At 43.9% G+C, this 24,161-nt stretch overlaps 1 protein-coding gene and 1 pseudogene across 2 annotated transcripts; both read right to left on the reverse strand.

Annotated features, from left to right (window-relative positions):
* Nucleotides 1–4,031: 4,031 nt before the first annotated feature.
* LOC115931557 (putative zinc finger protein 137) lies at nucleotides 4,032–6,115 on the reverse strand (annotated as a pseudogene).
* ZNF468 (zinc finger protein 468) lies at nucleotides 4,032–23,745 on the reverse strand. Of its 2 annotated transcripts, XM_031004647.3 has the most exons (5): nucleotides 23,567–23,735; nucleotides 20,245–20,332; nucleotides 14,556–14,682; nucleotides 10,664–10,781; nucleotides 4,032–7,632 (listed from the first exon to the last, which is right to left on the reverse strand). In XM_031004647.3, exons 2-5 carry the CDS (start codon nucleotides 20,257–20,259, stop codon nucleotides 7,509–7,511), a joined length of 384 nt encoding a protein of 127 aa, XP_030860507.1. In that variant the 5' UTR covers nucleotides 20,260–20,332; nucleotides 23,567–23,735; the 3' UTR covers nucleotides 4,032–7,508. The 2 variants fall into 2 exon arrangements, with proteins under 2 accessions (XP_030860507.1, XP_030860506.2); XM_031004646.3 differs by lacking the exon at nucleotides 10,664–10,781 and having other exon boundaries at nucleotides 23,567–23,745.
* Between the last annotated feature and the right edge of the window lie 416 nt (nucleotides 23,746–24,161).

A 24,161-nucleotide genomic window follows, 5' to 3' on the forward strand; every position in this document is an offset into this window, starting at 1 on the left:
ACAAAGAGATAAAGAGAAAACAGCTGGGCCCGGGGGACCACTACCATCAAGATGTGGAGACCAGCAGTGGCCCCGAATGGCTGGGAGCGCCGATATTTATTGCATACAAGACAAGGGGGCAGGGTAAGGATGACTCTTCTAAGTGATTGACAAAGTGAAGCAAATCATGTGATCACAGGACAGGTGGCCCTTCCCTCTTAGGTAGCCGAAGCAGAGAGAGAAGGCAGCATACATCAGCATTTTCTTCTATGCACTTATAAGAAAGATCAAAGACTTTAAGACTTTCACTATTTCTTCTACCACTATCTACTATGAACTTCAAAGAGGAACCAGGAGTACGGGAGGAGCATGAAAGTGGACAAGGAGCGTGAGCACTGAAGCACAGCACCACAGGGAGGGGTTTAGGCCTCCGGATGACTGGGCAGGCCTGGATACTATCCAGCCTTCCACAAGAAGCTGGTGGAGCAGAGTGTTCCCTGACTCCTCCAAGGAAAGGAGACTCCCTTTCGCGGTCTGCTAAGTAACGGGTGCCTTCCCAGACACTGGCGTTACCGCTTGACCAAGGAGCCCTCAAGCGGCCCTGATGCGCGTGTGACAGAGGGCTCACCTCTTGCCTTCTAGGTCGCTTCTCACCATGTCCCTTCAGCACCTGACCCTATACCTGCCGGTTATTCCTAGGTTATATTAGTAATGCAACAAAGAGTAATATTAAAAGCTAATGATTAATGTTTATAATAATGATTGATAATTGTCCATGATCATCTCTATATCTAATTTGTATTATGACTATTCTTATTCTAACTATTTTCTCTATTATACTGAAACAGTTTGTGCCTTCAGTCTCTTGCCTCAGCAGCTGGGTGATCCTCCGCCCACAGAGATAAAGCCCTGCACTACAGCCTGGGCGAGAAGAGCCAAACTCCAACACACACACAAAAAAAGAATTTCAGAAGTGATGTATCTTCTCAGTCCTTTCATGTATACATGCAAATTTCTCTTTACATTACAAATTACAACACTTACAAATAATGTAATTTATTTCCCATATTTAAAATACATGCTGTCAAGTTCGGCTAAGTTTCCGGACGTACACAGTCACCCTCATCTGAGATGTGCAGGCTGCAAGGGAATGTGTTTGGGGGTTTAGGAAGTCACTTTTGGACACATGAAGGTGGAGATGCCTGTTTGATGTCCCAGCAGAGAGCTGAGGAGACAGCTGGACACAGGATTGTAGAGCTCAGTGGAGAGGCCTGCAGGGGACATGGGTAGGTGGGTTAAAGCTGTGAGATGAGATAAGGAAAAGCAGTGGGGGTGGACAGAGACAAGAATAGGTTCAAGACGATTTGAGTCTAATCTCTTGTTTTTTCCATTCCGGTATTTTTGTTTTTTACATTTTTGTAGGACAGGAATCTATTAAAAATTCAAATTACACCTGAGCATCACCCTCTCCTAAAGGAAATGCCACGAACTATTTGACAAAGTATTTCAGGGGTCAGACTCACTCTGACTGAGCTTTTCTGGTCTTATTCCTCACCTGTACATTACAGGTTGAGTCACTGTTGTTTCGAGCAGGAGATACTTCACCAAAAGTACAAAAAATTAGCCAGGCGTGGTGATGTGCATCTGTGGTCTCAGCCATTTAAGAACTGACTGGGGTGGATATTTGGGCCTGGGAGGCAGAGGTTGCAGTAAGCCAAGATCGTGTCACTGCATGCAAGTATGGGTGACTGAGTGACACTCTGTCTCAAAAAAAGAAAGAAAAAAAACATTCCAGGACAATTTTATACACCTGAGCAAATGAAATGTCTCTTTCAATGTCTAAGGTCCTGATGGCATGAATCCTAAACATGTAATTATTTTCTGAGAAAAATGATAGTAATACCTTCAAAATAAACACAATTGTGAACCCCTAGCTATAGGTGTTTAAAACACTGAAAGAGAAGCAGCGTTACAAATGAGATCTGAACAAATGTTTTCTTCATGAACACACAGGCTTTGCTGGAACAAGGTTCCAAGTCAATTCTGCCCACCCTTGAACATATGCAAAAAATATTATGGATCAGAGGAACTTGAGGGGAATGTTTACTTAGCAGCTCACAGCTCACCATTTTATCAGGTGACATAAAGAAAGAAAATGGAATAATAGGCTACTTCAACTAAATTTTAATGTTAGCATAAAGAAAAAGTTCCTTGATATCTTTATCAAGTACATATAGAAACAATCTAAAATCATTTATCAGGTACCAGAAAATGTTTCCAATGTATGATACAGACTAGAAAGCATGCAGTCCTCAATGTAAACTGAACACAATAAATTTCAGAGAAAAACAGTTTTAAAATGGTTAAAAAATATATCTAATGAAATGTGGGGTCATAGAAGAATATTTTGAACACATATTATAGTTGCAAAACAATGATATTACCTCATAAGATTATATCAAAGCTTTTTTGAGAAGCGGTATTTTATTTTTATTTTATTATTTTTATTTTTTTTATTTTATTTGAGACGGAGTCTTGCTGTGGCCCAGCTGGACTGCAGTTGTGTGATCTCGGCTCACTGCAACCTCTGCTTCTGAAATGAAAGCCATTCTTCTACCAGCCTCCCGAGTAGCTGTGTTACAGGCATTCACCACACCAAGCTAATTTCTACATTTTAGTCAACATTGTCTTGTCCCAACTTAAAATGACTTATGCATTTACAAAACAGTGATTTCTTTGGGGCATCGTCCCCATAACCTTTTCATAAAGCATTAATGATTTCATTGTTCCTCTACCCAAATTTCACCATATTCATTTTTTGAGACACTATCTGTCTCTGTCACCCATGCTGGAGTACAGTGGCATGATCACGGCTCCCTACAGCCTCAAACTCCCAGGCTCAAGCCATCCTCCCACTGCAGACTCCACAGAAGCTGAACCAGCAGGCATGTGCCACCATGCCTAGCTAATTTATGTATTTTTTGTAGAGAAGGGGGTTTCTGGTCTTGAATACCAGGGCTCACGTGACCCACCTGTCTCGGCCTCTGAAAGTGCTTGGATTACAGGCCTAAGCCACTGCATCTGCTCTCATCGTAAATTTGATGTTTCTTCTTGTTTAATTTTAGCAAAATTTACATTGCTTTGATTCTTTTTTCAAACTCATGTCTTCCCCTTTTGAGTGCCTCAAACTAGACCCTGTTCAGACATGTCACAGATTTGTGCCAGTTTATTTTGGTGCATAAAATGTGACATCATGCGCAATTTTCACATAATATGTATTTTTTTCATGAACTTCTTGAAGACCCCTTGTACTAGCAAACTGTACTCAAGAGGATATTAAAAGGATTGTAGATATGCAAGTGCCACTTATTTCTGGGATGCAAGGATGGTTCAACATAGTCAAGCAAATCAATGTGATTTACCACTTGAACAGAATGAAAGATGAAAACCACATCATCTCAATACATGGAGAAAAAGCATTTCACAAAATTCAACATCCAGTCATCATAGAAATCCCAAACAAAGCCGGGCGCGGTGGCTCACGCCTGTAATCCCAGCACTTTGGGAGGCCGAGGCGGGCGGATCACGAGGTCAGGAGATCGAGACCATCCTGGCTAACATGGTGAAACCCCATCTCTACTAAAAATACAAAAAATTAGCCGGGCGTGGTAGTGGGCGCCTGTAGTCCCAGCTACTCGGGAGGCTGAGGCAGGAGAATGGCGTGAACCCGGGAGGTGGACCTTGCAGTGAGCCGAGATCGCGCCACTGCACTCCAGCCTGGGCGACAAAGCAAGACTCCGTCTCAAAAAAAAAAAAAAAAAAAAAAAAAAAAAAGAAATCCCAAACAAAATAGATACAGAAGAAAATTTACCTCAGCAATACAAAGACCATCCATGAAATGACCACAGCAGAAATAACCAATCAGGGAAAATGGAATGCTTTTCCTGTAGGATCTCACATGATGCAAGAATGCTCTCACCCGTTCTATTCAATCAATACTGGCTGTCCCAGCCAGAACAATGAAATAGCAAAAGAAATCAAACTCATCCAAATCAGAAAGAAAGGAGTCAAATTTTATTTGTTTGTAGATGACATGACCTTCTGTGAAGAAAATCACAAAGAGTCAGCCAAAATGCAACTGGAACTAATACACACATTCAGTTTATTTGCAGAATAGAATAACAACACCAAAAATTAGTTGAATTTCCATACATTAACAATAAATAATTTTAAAAGAAAATTAAAAACCAATTCCATTTGCTAAAGAACTTAAAGTAAGAAATATTTAGGAATAAACATGAAAAGTGAGGTTTGTACCTTGAAATCTATAAACATTGATCAAAATGATTAAAAACATGTATAAATAGATATAAATCCCATACTGATTGGAACAAATGAATATCGCTCAATGATTATATACCCAATTGTGATTTAGATTCGGTACAATACTCATAGAAGTCCCTATAACTTTTTGTTAAAGAAACAAAAAACAGGCCAGGCACAGTGGCTCACTCCTGTAATCTCAGCACTTTGGGAGGTGGAGTCGGGTGGATCATAAAGTCAGAAGATAGAGACCATTCTGGCTAACATGGTGAAACCCAGTCTCTACTAAAAACACAAAAAATTACCCAGGTGTGGTCGCACACAACTGTAGTGTCAGCTACTTGGGAGACTGAGGCAGGAGAATTGCTTGAACCTGGGAGGAGGAGGTTGCAGTGAGCCGAGATCGTGCCACTGCACTCCAACCTGGGCGACAGAGCAAGACTCCATCTCAAAAAAAAAAAAAAAAAAAGAAAAAGAAAATAAAGGCTGGGAAAAGTGGCTCCCATCTGTTGGCTAGGCTGTTCTCAGACTCGTGAGCTCTAGTGACCTACCTGTCTTTGCCTCTCAAAGTGCTGGAATTACAGGCATGAGCCATGGCCCCCAGTGCAATCCTCTTAACATAAACAGTTTAATGGCAATTAATGCTTGAAATCAATGTTCAATCAACAAACTCAGGTCAAGGCTGATTTGACTCTAATGTCAATTAATGCTTGATGGTTTGCTATACTCACTGCATTTGAAACAACTGTCTCCAAAAGGAATTGTCTGATGGTCTGCAAGGAGTGACCTTGGACTGAAGACCCTTCCACACTGATGACATTTGTAAGATTTCTGTCCAGCATGGATTCTCTGATGTCTAATGAGGTGTGAATGTGAAGTAAACACTTTGCCACCATCATCACACTTGTGAGGTTTCTCTCCTGTATGAATTCTCCTATGTTTTGCATAGGATGAAGCTTGACTGAAGACCTTGCCTCAGTCATGACATTTATAAGGTTTCTCTCCAGCATGAGTTCACCAGTGAAATGCAAGACATGAACGATGTCTGAAAAATCTGTCACATTTATTACACTTGTAAGATCTCTCTTCACTGTGGATTCTCCAATGATGTGCAATGATTGTAGCATTACTGAAAACCTTGTGACAATCATTACATTAGTCAAGTTTCCCTATACCATGGATTGCTTGATGGTGAATAAGTGGTGACTGCCCACTAAAGGCTTTGCCACACTCATTGCACTTGTAAGGTTTCTCTCCAGTGTGAATTCTAGTATGGTGTGCCACGTGTGAATCATTCCCGAAAGCCTTGTCACAAACCTTACATTTGTATGGCTTTTCTCCAGTATGAATTCTCCTATGTATTTGAAGCTGGATTTGTGAATGAAAACTTTGTCACATTGTTCACGTTTGTAAGATTTCTATGCAGTATGAAGTCTATGATGACTTGCAAGGTGTGACTGTTGATTAAAAACCATGTCACATTCGTTACGCTTGTAAGGTTTCTCTCCACTATGAATTACAAGGTGTGAATTTTGACCAAAGATCTTGCCACACTCATTACACTTATAATGAGTTTCTCTCCAGTGTGAATTCTAGTATGTTTTGCCAGATATGCATTATATGCAAAAACCTTGTCACAAACCTTACCTCTGTATGGTTTCTCTTCAATGTGAATTTTCTTATGTGTTTTAAGGTTTGATTTACGACTGAAAACTTTTGTCACATTCCTCCCATTTGTAAGGTTTGTCTCCAGTATGAAGTCTATGGTGATGTGCAAGGGTTGCTTTTTGATTAAAAACCTTGCCACATTCATTATGCTTATAAGGTTTCTCTCCAGTATGAATTGCCTTATGACTTACAGTGTTGAATTGTGATGGAAGGTCTTGCCACACTCATTACACTATTAAGGTTTCTCTCCACTATGAAGCCTATGATGGTATACAAGGGATGACATCTGACTGAAGGTCTTGCCACACTCATTACACTTGTAAGGTTTCTCTCCAGTATGAAGCCTACGATGGATTATAAGCGATGATGTCTGACGGAAGGTCTTGCCACACTCATTACACTTGTAAGGTTTCTCTCCAGTATGAACTCTCTGATGTTGTGCCAGGTGTGAATCCCTCTGGAAAGCCTTGTCACAAACCTTACATTTGTACGGTTTCTCTCCAGTATGAATCCTCCTGTGTCTTTCCAGGTTTGATTTGCGACTGAAAACTTTGCAACATTCTTCACATTTGTAAGGTTTCTCTCCACTATGAATCCTCCTATGTCTTTCAAGGTGTGATTTGCGACTGAAAACTTTGTCACACTCTTCACATTTGTAAGGTTTCTCTCCAGTATGAAGTCTACGATGGCGTGCAAGGGTTGATAGTCGATTAAAAACCTTGCCACATTCATTACATGTGTAAGGTTTCTCTCCAGTGTGAAGTATAGTATGTTTTGCCAGATATGAATTACATGTGAAAGCCTCATCACAAACCTTACATTTGTATGGTTTCTCTCCAGTATGAATCCTCTTATGTCTTTCAAGATGTGATTTGCGACTGAAAACTTTGTCACATTCTTCACATTCATAAGGTTTCTCTCCAGTATGAAGCGCTTTGTGAATGAAGAGGGATGAATTGTGACCAAAGGTCTTGCCACACTCATTACACTTGTAAGGTTTCTCACCAGTGTGACATCTACGATGGCATGCAAGGTATCGCTTCTGATTAAAGACCTTGCCACATACATCACATTTATATTGTTTCTCTTCTAAGTGAATTATCTGATGTTTTTTTAAGAGTGAGCTGCAATTAAAGGATTTGAAGCTCTGTATACATTCAAAAGATTTTTCTCTCATGTGTACTTCCCATTTTTGTGTGAGTAATGAAGAATGGAGGGAATTATTTCCATACTTATTAGAAATATGGGTTTTGGGCCTACAACAAATTCTTTGGGATGTTGAAACTGAGGAAGCGTTGTTGATAGACTTCTCAACTTCATTACCAATTTTCCCCTCAGACTGAAATATGTGCAGTTCAGGCAGATGCGAATGAAAGCTTGATCCAAGCTGATCTTCAATAGGCTTGTTTCCGGCATGCCTTTGTTCATGTTGGCCTGTACTACCAGCCAACTCTTTGATTTCTGTCATGGGTGCCGCATAGCCATTTGTTTCATCTTCTTTCCACTGAAACTCGAAGCCACGAATGTCTTTCTCAATTTCATGGAAACAAAATTCTCCAGTGTGATGACTTGCTTGTCTGTGCAATGTCCCTGTGTGGAACACTTCTGTATTGTCTTGCCCTGTTGATGACAACGTCTTCAACATGCATTTGGAAGAGATATCTACAAAATTTAAACACCAATAGGTTTCCAATTAAGTACAGATGGTATATAATACTGAAATGTGTAAATATCACAGAAAAAACAATACTTATTTTCAACTTCCCAAACATGAGCTTCAAAGTTTAGGAACACAAAAGGAGTAAGATTCTTTAATAAATAAAGGGCGATTACATGTGCTTCAAATCATTTCTATGGAAGCCTATTCCCAATATCATGACAAAACACTGACAGGGCACAAACACGTGTGAGTCTAAAGAAAGGAGTGTTTTTCCACTGTGACCCTAAAGTGTGTCACACTGCAAAATACATATCACTGTCACATCAGAGAAAAATATATATTCTCCATATTTACAGCGTATTTAGGATATACAAATAAATGCTAAAGAACCACACAATGTACTATATTGGTAAATAACCCACAACAAGCTTTTGTAAGAATAACCAAAATTAGTGGAAATTCTCTATTGTCAAACAATCACAGCACTGACAAGATAACAGAAGATTACAAAAATTAGCCAGGTGTGGTGGCCAGCACCTGTACTCCCAGCTCTCCCAGCTACTCCCGAGGCTGAGTCACAAGTATTGCATTAAGCTAAAAGGCAAAGGTTGCAGTTAGCTAAGATTGCACTACTCCACTCCAGCCTTGGTGCAAAATGAGACTCCATCTCAAAAAAAAAAAAAAAAAAAAAAAAAAAGGCATGGCATGGTGGCTTGTGACTCTAATCCCAGTAACTCCGGAGGCCGAGGAAGGTGGATCACCTCAGGTCAGGAGTTCAACCAGCCTGGCCAATGTGGTGAAACCCCATCTCTACTAAAGACACAAAAAGTAGCTGGTATGGTCACAGGCACCTGTAATCCCAGCTACTTGGGAGGCTGAGGTATGATAATCGCTTGAACTCGGGAGGCAAAGATTGTGGTAAGTTGAGATTGTGTCACTTTACTCCACCCTGGACAACAGAGTGAGACTCTGTCTCAAAAAAAAAAAAAAAAAAAAGAAAATGTTAATACCATATTTTTCTGAATAACTGTTACAAAATTACCTATATCCATGTGGAACAGTTATGTTGTGACTTTTTAAAAAATTTTTTGTATTTTTGTTTTTTTGAGATAGAGTCTCGCTCTGTCACCCAGGCTGGAATGCGATGGCACGATCTTGGCTCACTGCAACCTCCACCTCCTGGGTTCATGCTAGTCTCTTGCCTTAGGTCCTGAGCACCTGGGATTACAGGCATGTGCCACCATGCCCAGCTAATTTTTGTATTTTTAGTAGAAATCAGGTTTCACCATGTTGGCCAGGCTGGTCTCGAACTCCTGACCTCAGGTGATCCACATGTCTTGGCCTCCAAAAGTCCTGGGATTACAGGTGTGAGCCACTGCACCCTGTGGCACTTTCTGACATTAATGGGGGGAGTGTGTCCGTTATATTGCATACCACATACCGAAAACTCATATATAAATTCATAAAAATCAATTAATCAAATATTGCAACCCATGATAAAACAAGCAAGAAAATAATAAGTAGATTTATACAGACTGAAGAATTCTAAACAATTCCCTCTTAAGAAAAAAGCCAAAACTTGTACTTACCACCAGCACACAGTATAAGAACTGAAATACATGTTAAGATGACTACCTTCTGACATATGAGGTCAAGAAAATACACAGCTTTATCAGGAACAAGAATTGACTAGCGGCCGGGTGCAGGGGCACGTGTCTGTAATCCCAGCATTTTGGTAGGCTGAGGTGGGTGAATCATGAAGTCAGGAGTTGAAGACCAGCCTGGACAACATGGCGACACACCATCTCTACTAAAACTACAAAAAAATCAGCCAGGCATGGAGGAAGACGCCTGTAATCCCAGCTACTTGGGAATCTGAGGCAGGAAACATTTGAACCCAGGAGGCGGAGGTTGCAGTGAGACGAGATCATGCCACTGCACTCCAGCCTCAGTGACAGGATGAGACTTTGTCTCAAAAAAATAAAATAAGATAAATAACTACTTCTCAAATAAGCTTTGGTAGATGTGGTATTCTCTAAGAGGATGTTCCTGCAGATGCAGACTTTGAGAGAATATAGTCATGGGTGTTGACTACTCGTGAATAGGACTAGTGCATTTATAAAGGGACATTAAAGAGGTCATTGCCTGTTCCTCTTTCCACCATATTAGGACACAGCAGGAAGGTGGCTGGGCTAAACCATGAAGAATGCTCTCACCAGGAATCAATTTGGCTGGCACCTTGCTCTTGGATTTCCCACTTCCCAAATTCGTAAGAAATAAATTTCTGTCTCTTAAGCCTGCCAGTTTAAGCTACTTCCTTTTTTGTTTGTTTTTGAGATGGAGTCACGCTCTATCACCCAGGATGCAGTGTAGTGGCATGATTCTCCTACCTCAAGTGATTCTCCCTCCTCAGCCCAGGGTCTCACTCTGTTGCCAAGTCTGGAGTGCAGTGGCATGATCTTGGCTCACTGCAACCTCCACCTCCAGGGTTCAAGTGATTCTCCTGCTTCAACCTCCCAAGTAGCTGGGATTACAGGTGCACGCCACCAGGCACAGCTAATTTTTGCATTTTTAGTAGAGACGGGGTTTCACCATGTTGGCCACGCTTGTCTCGAACTCCTGAACTCAAGTGATCAACCTGTTGCAGCCTCCCAAAGTGCTGGGATTAGAGGGGTGAGCCACCGCGGCCGGCCAGTCTAAGCTATTTCTAACAGGACAGTGAAATGACAGAGACAGGAACAGGAGCATCTCATCATCAACATCACTGAAGGCTGACAAATCTTATTAAACAAAGGAAGTTAAGAGTCTGTACTGTAAAACTTGCAATATTTGAAGCCATCTACTAGCACTAACATGTTTTAAAAACCTTGAGACAGGCAAAGTGTGGTGGCTCATGCCAGTAATCCCAGCATTTTGAGAGGCTGAGGCGGGAGGATCACCAGGTCAGGAGATTGAGACCATCCTGGCTAACAAGCTGAAACTCCGTCTCTACTAAAAACATACAAAAAATTAGCCTGGCGTGTTGGCACTCACCTGTAGTCGCAGGTACTTGGAAGGCTGAGGCAGGAGAATTGCTTGAACCTGGGAAGTAGAGGTTGCAGTGAGCCGAGATGACACCACTGTACTTTAGCCGGGGTGACAGACCAAAACTCTGTCTCAGAGAAAAAAAAAAAAAGAAATGAAAGAAGGCTAAAGAGTAACTCCAGCCCACAAGCCTATATAAAGTTCTCCAGACAGGGTGTGGTGGCTCACGCCTGTAAACCCAGCACTTTGGCAGGCTGAGGCGGGCGGATCCCCAGGCCAGGAGATCGAGACCATCCTGGCAAACCAACACGGTGAAACCCCATCTCTACTAAAAATACAAAAATTAGCTGGGTATAGTGGTGCACGCCTGTAGTCGCAGCTACTGGAGAGGCTGAGGAAGGAGAATTGCTTGAACTCAGAAGGTGGAGGTTACAGTGAGCTGAGATCACACCACTGCACTCCAGCCTGGGCAAGAGAGTGAGACTCCGTCTCAAAAAACTAACTAACTAAATAAATTAATAAAGTTCTCCAGTAAAGGTAAATAAAAAAACAGTCTAGGTGTGGTCGTTCATTCCTGTAATCCCAGCACTTTGGGAGGATGAGTCAGGCAGATAACCTGAGGTTGGGAGTTCGAGATCAGCCTGGCCAACAAGGAGAAACCCTGTCTCTACTAAAACACAAAATTAGATGGGTGTGGTGGCACATGCCTGTAATCCCAGCTACTCGGGAGGCTGAGGCAGGAGAATCGGTTGTACCCGAGAGGGAGAGTTTGGAGTGAGCTGAGATCGCAGCATTGTACTTCAGCCTGGGTGACAAGAACAAAACTCTAAATCATAAATACATAAAGTAATTAATTAATAAAAGGACAGATACAAAAACTGGCATACGTATACCTTTTCTTCATAACTAAACTCTTTTCATATTATTTAAAATAAAAGGCATGAAAAACACTGTATATATATGTTAACGGAAATGCAAAATACACAGAAATAATTCTGACATAAATAAAAAAATTCTAGTGGAGAAGAAGTAGTTTTCGCAGGTTATGGATTTTTTTTTTTTCTGTCTCCCAGCCTGGAGTGTGATGGTGTGTTATCAGCTCACCACAACCTCCGCCTCCCGGATTCAAGTGACTATCCTGCCTCAGCCTCCTGAGTAGCTGGGATTACAGCCACCCACCACCGCACCTGGCTAATTTTTGTATTTTAGTAGAGTTGAAGTTTTCACATGTTAGCCAGGCTGGTTTTGAACTCCTGACCTCAGGTGATCTGCTCAACTCGGCCTCCGAAAGTGCTGGGATTACAGGTGTCAGCCACTGCACACGTTCAGGTTATGGAAATTTTAAGTTTCGTTATTATGCTATAAGTTTAAGATGTTTAACATACCTGCAACAATAACCTCTGCCCAAATATCTGTACAACACACTTCACTTCTACGTACTGAAAGGAATGGACACTAACGTTGTTATATTCACACTGGAATCATGCTTAAACCACTTATATGTTTACAAAGAACTAAAAGACCAAACTATTTAAAATAGTAACAATGGTTAGGCATGGCAGCTTACATCTGTAATCTCAGCACTTTGGGAATCCGAGGCAGGTGGATCACTTGAGATGAGGAGTTTGAGACCAGCCTGACCAACATGGTGAAACCCCCCTCTACTAAAAACACAAAAATTAGCTGGGCATGGTGGTGTGCGCCTGCAGTTCCAGCTACTCAGGAATCTGGGGAACAAGAATCCTTTGAGCCCAGGAGGCGGAGGCTGCAGTTAGCCAAGATCATATCACTGCACTGTAGCCTGGGTGACAGAGTGAGACTCTGTCATAAAAAAAAGAAAGAAAGAAAGAAAAGAAAGTAAGAGCAGAGAGATAAGTAGGTGCAAAGAAACTGTGGGGAAAAGAGAGATCAGACTGTTACTGTGTCTATGTAGAAAAGGAAGACATAAGAAACTCCATTTTGATCTATATTAAGAAAAATTGTTCTGCTTTGAGATGCTGTTAATCTGTAACTTTAGCCCCAACCCTGTGCTCACAGAAACATGAGCTGTATTGAATCAAGATTTAATGGATTTAGGGCTGTGCAGGATGTGCCGTGTTAACAATATGTTTGCAGGCAGTATGCTTGGTAAAAGTCATCACCATTCTCCATTCTCAGTTAACCAGGGACACAATGCACTGCAGAAAGCTGCAGGGACCTCTGCCCTAGAAAGCCTGGGTATTGTCCAAGTTTCCCCCCACTGAGACAGCCTGAGATATGGCCTCGTGGAAAAGGAAAGACCTTATATCCCCCAGCCTGACACCTGTAAAGAGCCTGTGCTGAGGAGGAGTAGTGAAAGAGGGAGGCCTCTTTGCAGTTGAGATAAAAGGAAGGCTTCTGTCTCCTGCTCGTCCCTGGGAATGGAATGCCTCGGTGTAAAGCCGACCATTCATTCTATTCTGAGATAGGAGGAAAACACCCCATGGCTGGAGGTGAGATATGCTGGCAGCAATACTGCTCTGTTGTCTTTTCTACACTGAGATGTTTGTGTGAAGAGAAACATAAATCTAGCCCACAGTACCTTTCCTTGAACTTATTCATGATACAAATTCCTTTGCTCACATGTTTCCCTGCTGACCTTCTCCCCACCTGTTGCCCTGCTACACTCCCCTCGCTAAGACAGTAAAAATAATGATCAATAAATACTGAGGGAACTCAAGAGACTGGCGCCGATGCAGGTCCTTGCATGCTGAGTGTGCTAGCCCCATGGGTCCACTGTTCTTTCTCTATACTTTGTCTCTGTGTCTTATTTCTTTTCTGAGTCTCTCATCCCACCTGACGAGAAATACCCACAGGTGTGGAGGGGCTGGCCCCCTTCAGAAAGATGTCCATTCAGAGATGTGAAAAATTAAACTTTCCTTTTCCCACAGAATTCTCCCACTTGCAGAGTTTCCTCGCACACTATTTGAAGGTGGAACTTCCACTCTGCCCATCTGAGCTCTTACCTGCATTTACACCTGTAATACATTCCCACCCATCTGGATTTTTTTTGCTATTTTCACTTCACTCTCCACAGTCCAGGGCTTTTCCTTTGCTCCAATATGGAGATAACAGGTCATAAAGAGACTCCTGCTTATAAAAAGCAAGGACCATAAAGTGCTGGAGCTTTCATAGAGTCCCAGCCCTAGGTTTCAGTAGGAAAGAAGACATTACCAAAGGATCTAGGAAAACAGTTCACAAATTGCTCCACCTACTGCCTCCTTCTGAATGCTGAGGGACCATTGTAATATGTAATATGTGGACATCGAGCTCTCTTCCAAGAATACCGAGTCAAAAGCATAGGAGAAGCGAACAGGAAACTGGATATCTTTAACGTGTGCCATAAGGTTTTGTTTTTGTTTTTTGAGATAGAGTCTTGCTCTGTCACCCAGGCTGGAGTGCAGCGGTGTGTTCTCCACTCACTGCAACCTTGGGCTCCTGGGTTCAAGTGATTCTCTTCACTCAGCCTCTCTAGGAGCTGGGATTACACCTATGTGCTACCACGCCCAGCTAATTTTTGTATTTTTAGTAGAGAAGGGGTTTCTCCATGTTGACCATGCTGGTCTCGAACTCCTCACCCATAGTGATCCACACGCTTTGGCCTCCCAAGGTACTGGGATGACAGGAGTGAGCCACCACGACCAGGCTGCCATAAGGTTTTATGCCTACTTTACTTCTGGAACCCCCACTGAGCTATCATGAAGAACGCAGAACATCTAAACAAAGGGGACAGTGAAAGTCCAGATGCTACATCATGAAGCTTTTCATTTCAAAATCAATACGGCTTCCATTTTAGTCAAGGAACAATGGGGCTCCTAAGAGACAATAAGAGAAAATGCAAAAATACACATGGGCACATCCCCAGGAGGGAAGTTATCCTCACCCAGGGAGATGAGGTTCCTATAATTCTCCAGCATCACGTCCCTGTATAAAGTCCTCTGAGCAGGGTCCAGGCATTTCCACTCCTCCTGAGAGAATTCTATAGCCACATCCCTGAATGTCAATAGACCCTGAAATGAAAACACATTTTAAGCAAATGGTTATGGGAGGAGTTCTTATCTTTACAGAAAATGAGAGGAGGAGAGAGGGGAAAGCATGGATTTAACTGTAGAGAATGTTCTGACAAATCCAAATAAGGGATTTCTCACTACATGATGTCTCCCCAGATGTGTTTTATTACACTTTTTGAGTATTATCAAGACATACTCTCAGTATAAATTTCTTATGTTTGTGAAAAATAACAGAAATAAACAAATAAAAAATCAGTGTTGGATTCCTGTTATAAAAATGTTTGAAACTTTTATAGACACAGCAAGTGACATTCATTATCTAGATGAGAAAGAGCACAACTGACATCTTAAAAGATGACAACGTCCACAGTAAAAGACAGGCTGGGCACAGTGACACACATCTGTAATCCCAGCTACGCAGGAAGCTGAGGCAGGAGAATCACTTGATCCTGGGAGGCACAGGTTGCAGTGATCCCAGATCGCATCACTGCACTCCAGCCTGGGCAACAGAAACTCCGTCTCAAAAAAAAAAAAAAAAATTAGCCAGGTGTGATGGCAAGCACCTGTGGTCCCAGCTACTCGGAAGGGTAAAGAAGTAGGATGGCTTGACCCTGAGGGTGGAGGTTGCAGTGAGCTGCGATCCCGCCAGGGCACTCAAGCCTGGGCAACAAAGCGAGACCCCGTCTCAAAATAAAATAAAATAAATGAAAACAATATTACTCAAAGTACAAAAATCAATCGTGTATATATATGTTCACAAAATAATAAAACCTACAGAGACTCACAAAACACTAGATGTGAATACAAAGGGTTGTCATTTGTCCCAGATTTTCAAAATATATACATATGTGTATATATGTATTTATATGTATATGTGTGTGCATGTGTGTGGGGATGTGTATGTACATATATAAAGTTTTTAAAAATATAAAAAGTAGCAAGTTTTGTTTAACGAAAGAGGAATCTCATCTTGCTGGAAAAGGATACTTTGGCAGTTGCGGGCAGGGGAAATCTTGTCAGATCTAAGAAAATGGAAATGCCCCATCCTAGAAGCAGTAATCACCCTTTCAACTGCCTGACCTGGAGGAATCTTCAGATATCTGTAGTAATGCGGATGTGCACAGAGGCAGCCACTATGGCACTCTTTATACAGGGAAAAATCGCAAAGGACTCACATGTTGTCATTCAGCCAATTTCCAATGCAGATGTCAAAAAGCAAGCTAGCCATGTTTACTAACATGACAACATGTAAATTTACAATTAGCAAAATCAAATATCAAAGTAAAATATTTACTGGGACACAAAGAAGAAAACAACAGACACTGGCGTCTACTTGAGGGTGGAGAGTGGGAGGAAGGTGAGGAGCAGAAAAAATAACTATTATGGGCCGGGCACAGTGGCTCACACCTGTAATCCCAGCACTGTGGGAGGCCGAGGCGGGCGGATCACGAGGTCAGGAGATCGAGACCATCCTGGCTAACACGGTGAAACCCCATTTCTACTAAAAATAAAAAAAATTAGCCCGGTGTGGTGGCGGGAGCCTGTAGTCCCAGCTACTCAGGAGGCTGAAGCAGAAGAATGGCGTGAACTCGGGAGGTGGAGCTTGCAGTGAGCCGAGATCGTGCCACTGCACTCCAGCCTGGGCGACAGAGCGAGATTCCGTCTCGAAAATAAAAATAATAATAAATAAATAAATAAATATATATATATACACACACACACATCATGTGATGATAAATATAACAATATATATTTAATAATAATTGGTGGGGCTGGGTATGGTGACTCATGTCTGTAATCCCAGAATTCTGTGCCACTGAAGCAGACAGATCACCTGAGGTCGGGAGTTCAAGACCAGCATGGCCAAAATGGTGAAACACTGTCTCTTCTAAAAATACAAAAAAAATTAGCCGCGGGTGACGGCACATGACTATAATCCCAGCTACCTGAAAGGCTAAAACAGGAGAATCACTGGAACTTGGGAGGCAGAGGTTGCAGTGATCTGAGATCGTGCCACTGCACTCCAGCCTGGGCAACCGAGAATTTGTCTCAAAAAGAAACAAACAAAAAAGCTGGGCGAGGTGGCTCACGCCTGTAATTTCAACACTTTAGGAGGCTGAGGTGGGCATATCACGAGGTTAGGAAATGGAAACCATCTTGGCTAAAAAGGTGAAACTCTGTCGCTACTGAAAATACCAAAAAATTATTCAGGTGTGGTGGCACTCGTCTGTATTCCCAGCTACTACGGAGACTGAGGCAGGAAAACCGCTTGGACTGGGAAGGCAGAGGTTGCACTGAGCCGAGAACACCACTGAACTCCAGCCTGGGCTGCAGAGCAAGATTTCGCTCAAAAAATAAAAATTAAAATTAACCAGGCATGGTGGCACCCACCTGTGGTCCCTGCTACCTCAGAGGCAGAGGTCAGGATGGCTTGAGCCTGAGGGTGGAGGTTGCAGTGAGCTAAGATCACGCCACTGCACTCTAGCCTGGGCAACAGAGTGAGACCTTCTCTCAAAATGAAATAAAATATATGAAAACAGAATTACTCAAAGTACAAAAATCTATTTTGTATATATATGCCCAAAAAATAATAAAACCTACACGGACTCACAAGAAATTAGATGTTAAGAAAAAGGGTTGTCATTTTCCCCAGATTTTCAAAATATATGTGTTTGTATATATGTCTGTATATGTATAGATGTGTGTGTATGTATGTATGTATATATATATTTATATATAAAGGTTTTAAAAACATAAAAGTAGCAAGATTTGTTTAACTGAAAAGGAATCTCGCCTTGGTGAAAAGGATACTTTGGCAGTGGGAGGAAAGAGAGGAGCAGAAAAAATATCGGGCCCGGGCACAGTGGCTCACACCTGTAATCTCAGCACTTTGGGAGGCTGAGGCAGGTGGATCACCTGAGGACAGGAATTCAACACCAGCCTGGCCAACATGGTGAAACTCTGTCTTTACTAAAAATACAAAAATTAGCCAGGCATGGTGGCTGGCACCTGTAATCCCAGCTACTTGAGAGGCTGAGGCAGGAGACTCGCTTGAACCCAGGAGGCAGAGGTTTCAGTGAGCCAAGATCATGCCATTATACTCCAACCTGGGCAACAAGAGCAAAACTCAGTCTCAAAAAAATAAATTTTTAAAAAAATAACAGCCAGGCATGGTGGCTCACGCCTGTAATCTCAACACTTTTGGAGGTTGAGGCAGGTGGATCACGGGGTCAGGCATTCAATACCAACCTGGCCAAGATGGTGAAACACCGTCTCTAGTAAAAATACAAAAAAAATTAGCTGGGCATGGTGGCAGGTGCCTGCAATCCCAGCTATTCAGGAGGCTGAGGCAGAGAAATACTTGAACCCAAGAGGTGGATGTTGCAGTGAGCCGAGATCACACCACTGCACTCTAGCCTGGGTGACAGAGTGAGACTCTGTCTCAAAAAAAATAAATAAAGCAAATAAAATAAAAATAACTATTGGGTACTGGGCTTGATACCGGAGTGATGAAATAATTGGTACAACAAACTCCAATGATGTGAGTTTACCTCTGTAACAAGCCTTCACACGTAGCCCCAAAAGTAAAGTAAAAAAATATATAAAATTTTTTTTAATTTACAATGGAATTTTTTTTTTTTTTTTAGATGGAGTCTTCCTCTGTTGCCCAGGCTGGAGTGCAGTGGTGCGATCTCAGCTCACCGCAAGCTCTGCCTCCGAGGTTCAAGTCATTCTCCTGCCTCAGCCTCCCAAGTAGCTGGGACTACAGTTGCCCACCACCACACCCAGCTAATTTTTTGTATTTTTTAATAGAGACAGGGTTTCACCATGTTAGCCAGGATGATCTTGATCTCCTGACCTTGTGATCCACCCGCCTCAGCCTCCCAAAGTGCTGGGATTACAGGTGTGAGCCACTGCGCCCAGCTCAGAATTTTTTTTTAAGTCTCATAACGATGCAGAAATACACGTGTACGAGACTTGCTCTGACAGCTAACACAGAACTGACAGTAGCGGCTCCCCAGTGAGGCTGGAAGGAGGGTGGAGGATGTGACAGGGAAAGGACATGCCTTATGGCCAAGGGTCTAAGCTGCAGCTTTGCTTGGAGTTTTACCACAAAACAAATATGTACATCATGTGATGGTGAAATATAACCATTTATATTTAATAATAACTGGTGGGGCTGGGCATGGTGGCTTGCGCCTGTAATCCCAACACACTGGGGGGCCGAGGCGGGCAGACCACCTGAGGTTAGGAGTTCGAGGCCAGCCTGGCCAGCATGCTGAAACGCTGTTTCTACTAAAAATACAAAAAAATTAGCTGGGCGTGGTGGCGCGCACCTATAATCCCAGCTACTAGGTGGGCTGAGGCAGGAGAATCACTTCAACCTGGGAGACAGAGGTTGCAGTAAGTTGAGATCATGCCACGGCACTGCAGCCTGGGCAACAAAGCAAGACTCCGTTTCAAATAATAATAATAATAATAATAATAATAATAATAGGTGGAATGAGAATACGGCTTTCTCCTCTAGGATAAAAAAGAAGTACTGCTCCCATATTTGAGAAAAATTGTAACCATTTTTACCAAAAACACTTGTTTCACAAGCCTCTCCACAGTAACACCACTGTCTCCATGAGCTCAATGTGCTAAGAATGGTTGAATGAATCTCCTGCTATTATTTACGTTGATTTCATATTCTTAAAATAATGAAGGAATAGGCCAGGCACGGTGACTGATGCTTGTAATCCTAGCACTTTAGGAGGCCAAGGTGGGCAAATCACGTGAGGTCTGGAGTTTGAGACCAGTCTGACCAACATGGAGAAACCCCGTCTCTACTAAAAATACAAAATTAGCTGGGCGTGGTGGCGCATATCTGTAATCCCAGCTACTCAGGAGGCTGAGGCAGGAGAATCGCTTGAACCCAGGAGGCGGAGGTTGCGGTGAGTTGAGATCACGCCATTGCACTCCAGCCTGGGTAACAGAGCGAAACTCCATATCAAAAAATAATAATAATGAAGGAATCATTCATGAATTATTCATGTCTATGTATGAACTTTCTATTCTAATTAGTAAGATTTTTGGAGTCAGAAACACAGTAACTCACTCCATTACCTAAAAATGTGGTATAAAATCAGGGAGAAAAGATTTTCCCTTATTGGTCTCCTTTTCTAGAATTTACCACGTACTTCGTGCATATTAATACGTGACTCACATTGGCAGCTGCTCTAATCCTGGTCCACAGTGAGCTGACAGTGCATCCAGATGTGGCCCCTGAACAATCCCTGCTGCCCAACAGCACTGACACCACGGGACCCTCACCCCGTCTCCATCCATGTCTGGGTGTGAGCCCTTCCCAGGACCTGCCCAGTGCAGCCTCTTCCCAAGTTCATGTCACTGGGTCACGAGAGACAGAGTCTAAGTGAGATGAGAGAGACTGAAGGAAGGCATAAGTGAGGGTGAGCAAACATGTCAGGCAGGTCATTCAGACTCAGACATTCCCAACTCCAAGGCCCAGGGTATCTGAAAGGAAGGAGACAGAACAATCCACCGAGGATATCATCTCACCTGAGGAAGAGCCATCCCTGACTCCTTTGCTTTCCTCTTCCTCTTCCGGGTTTCTTCCTCACATACCAACAGTCTTTAGAAGTCAATCCTGAATGTTAAAAATATGTTGTTTATCACTCAGAATCAACACACCCCCTCCCTTAACACAATGACACAAACATAGGAGATCTCACCCTGGGAAATACGGTCCCCTCTGCTGCCCACTGCACAATGAACAAAAAATTCCTACAGGAAAACTCCCACTCTCCTCCTGGAGAAGCCCACACACACGCTGCAGCAGTGGGGAGCTGGGCTGGGATGAGCTCCCCTTCAGGAAATCTCTACCAAAAATACAAAAACTTAGCCAGGTATGGTGGTACACATCTGTGTGTCTGTGGTCCCAGCTACTTAGGAAGCTGATGTGGAAGGATCACTTGAGCTCAGAAGTTTGAGACTAGCCTGGCCAACATGGTGAAACCCTGTCTCTACTAAAAATACAAAAATTGGGCCGGGCACGGTGGCTCATGCCTGTAATACTAGCACTCTGAAAGGCCAAGGTGGGTGGATTACTTGAGGTCAGGAGTTCAAGAGCAGCCTGGCCAATATGGTGACACCCTGTCTCTACTAAAAATACAAAAAGTAGCCGAGCTTGGTGGGTATCTCTAATCCCAGCTACTCGGGAGGCTGAGGTAGGAGAACTGCTTGAACCTGCGCGACCCGAGATCGCGCCACTGCACTCCTGCCTAGGTGACAGAGTAAGACTCAAAAATAAAATAAAATACAAATACAAATACAAAATTAGCAGGCTGTGGTGGCACACACCTGTAATCTTAGCTACTTGGGAGGCTGAGGCACAAGAATTGCTTGAACCCAGGAGATACAGGTTACAGTGAGCCAAGATCACAAGACTGCACTCACAGCCCGGAGGACAGAGTGAGAGTCTGTTTTAAAAAAAAAAAAAGTGCATTTCTGATGGGATTGACACAGAGATAAGAAGACTTGAGTAATGTGATAGACACTGATGGGCAGAGGGAACTTCAGATGGGAGTGGGAGGGCATGGGAGACAGCTCTGAGCCTAGACCTGAAGGAGAAAGGGACAGTGCCATCTTCATTTAGAAACATTGAATAAGAGCAGGGACAACAACCTGAGACAGGAAGGATTTTGATGTTTGAAAAAAGAGAAAAGCAAATGTGACTGTGGCAGAGGGAGTCAGATGAGGGTAAGCTCCCAGGAGGAGGCTGGACACTGGCAGGGACCCTGAACACAGGGCTGTGGAGCCAAAGTGAAGAGTTGGGCTTTTGTCCTGGGGAACACGGGAAGCAGGTGGAGGGTTCCCTGTCAGGCACCGATATGACCTGCTTTAGATGTAGCTGTGATATTCTAATACAGACAAAGGCCTCTGAAGATCCTCTCTGTTTCTGAGTCTACCGCTCTGTTTCTTCCATTCTTCTGCTTTTTTTTTTCATTTTTGGGGTACTGCATTCCACTGAAAATTCTAATTACAACTGGGCACTCCCCTCTCCCAGAAAAAAAGCCACACCCAGACACCGCCTCTATTTTGCCAATCATTTCAGGGGTCAGGATCACTCAGGTTGAGCTTTTCTGGTCTAGCCCTTCGTCGCAAAGATGCAGGGAGGTTCACTGGGGCGCACAGTGGGAAACATTTTCACGAAGTTACCCTGAGAAGGTCTGAGATGAGTGAGAAGGTGTACCTGAATTCTTACATGGGGGCCTGGAAGGGCTAATGAGATGGGTTGGTCTTATCATCCCATTCTTAAAATTAGAGAAGCATTTTTCACATGCCTGGGTTAAAGAAAATTCTTTTGAAAGGTTCTGATGAAATTGACTCCCAACATTGAATTCTTCCTTACAAGAAAATCCCAGTAACATTTATAAAATGCAGAAGTGTAAACACACAGCTCTTGACCTTGAAAACAGGGAAACAGGGTCAGCTGTAGAACTAAGACATAAGCAAATTTTTTCAATCAAGAATACATGGGTGGACAGCTGCGGTGGTTCACACCTGTAATTCCAGCACTTTGGGAGGTGGAGGTGGGTGGATTACCTGAGGTCAGGAGTTTGAGACCAACCTGGCCAACATGGTGAAACCCTATCTCTACTAGAAATACAAAAATTAGCTGGGCTCCATCCTTGCAACTTATTTAACCTCTTGTTGCTCCTTCTCCCCAATCTTTAGATTGTCCTCAATCTCCATAGATTTCGGCCTCTTCTCCCATCTATGCGCCTCCTCTGCTCTCCCTGTTAAATTCTCTCTTCTCTGTTATAACCCCCTGGACCCAATCTGGCACCCCAGACCCCCAGGTGTCCTCCCTGCTGTGGTTCTCCCTCTGTTCTCCTTGCCACCAGCACCACTCTGCTCTGTCTGCCCTGGCTCCAAATCCCTCCTCCTCTCCCTCACTCTGATGAGCCTCCACATTTCTGCCCCTCTCCCTACCTTGCTGTCTGTCCTTCATCTCTCTGTACATCTAGCTTTTCTCTACATTTCTCCAGTTGCTTTTCTCCACCTGCTTTCTTATCTTTTATCACTTTTGCTGTCTCTTGGCAAATCCCTCACCATCCTCTACTTTGCCATCTGTTATGGGTCTTTCTCATTCTTCTTTTCTCTGTCTCAGGTTTTCCACTGCTCTCTCAGTCCCTCTCTCTGTCTCCTGATCCCTTTGGCCCACACGATCACACGAGGGTTTGGAGTAAGACTCCTGCATCTCGGAGAAGCGCATTTTCCAAGTGCTGGAGCTGGGCAGACAAGAACACCCCGTGTCACAGGACAAGCCCCAGGCACCTCTCCAACGCGGGCTCAGGGGACGCGGTGACTGCGGAGGGGAGACCTGGGGAGCAGCAGGGCCCAGCAAGAGGAGGAGGGAGGTGGGGGGCGACGACGCCTTCGGACAAGGGTGGGATCCGCAGGATCCCAGGACCAGACAGAGAACGCAGCCTTCCCGGGACTGGGGTCGCCGCGCTGTGCTCCAGGAACCCAGGAGAGTAAGGCTGGGAGGCGCACAGGGTGGGAATACACATCTCGGGTGAGGACTTTAAAAAGAGCCGTGCGGAAGGAGTCAAAAAACGGTTTTGAGCAGGAAAACTACGCGATAGGAAACGTATACATTGCCCTATGGCAGAAAGACCGGGGACGGGACTAGCCTCAGGGCGACTTTAAACCTAAAAAGAAGGGGCTTCCGGACTCCCAGTAGAACATCTCCATTTGCTCTAAGTGAAGGAAGAAAGGCGAGAACTTCCAGGTCTATGGGGACCCCACATCCCATGTACAGAAGTGCCGGGGACCTGGGAAGCGCAGACTTAATACAACACAGAGCAAAACTCACCGCCCCGGTGTGACCGTCATTCCACGGGATCCGCTTCCTGGTCTGCGCGAATCTGCACGCGCAGGACAGAAACCAGGCCTGGGTGGAGCCAACGAGGAGGTGAGCGGGGCCTGGGTGAGGTGTGGGCGGGGCGCGCAGCGGCGAGACCTTGCCCTTTAGAACCCGCAGAGGGCGGGGCCGGAGCGGGACCTGTGAGTCTCAGCCTCCTCCCAACCCCTGTTCTCCGGGTTTTGGCGGCGAGAGCAGCCAGGAAGGCAGACGGATAATTCAGAAGCCCTGGAATAGTCTGGAAGGAGGATGCAAACTAGAATGTAAAATGCAAAGCCCTTTCTGGGCGGAACGTAGGATTTCATGCTGATGGCCCACAGGACAGAACAGAAATCTTCTCCCTTTCTATTCTCCATTCACTCGGGAGGGAGAGTCCACCCAGTGCTCAGCTTCAGAGACATCCCTAGGGCCACAGCCTGGGATGCGGGACGGAGTGCTCAGGCCAGGGAGGAGTGAGGTCACCACCTGCTGCTTAAACACAGCAGGGATGCGGGCACGGGAGCCTCAGGTCCCAGCTACTCAGGAAGCAGCGGCGGGAGGATCGCTC

Source organism: Gorilla gorilla, chromosome 20 (assembly GCF_029281585.2).
Source record: "Gorilla gorilla gorilla isolate KB3781 chromosome 20, NHGRI_mGorGor1-v2.1_pri, whole genome shotgun sequence".
NCBI classification, from domain to species: domain Eukaryota; kingdom Metazoa; phylum Chordata; class Mammalia; order Primates; family Hominidae; genus Gorilla; species Gorilla gorilla.

What these genes read in the sequence shown, in the direction of transcription:
- ZNF468 (XM_031004646.3), bottom strand. An exon ending in TAGGAACCTCATCTCCCTGG is followed by an intron (nt 7,633 to 14,555) that starts GTGAGGATAACT and finishes TAAATTTTGTAG; the next exon opens with ATATCTCTTCCAAATGCATG.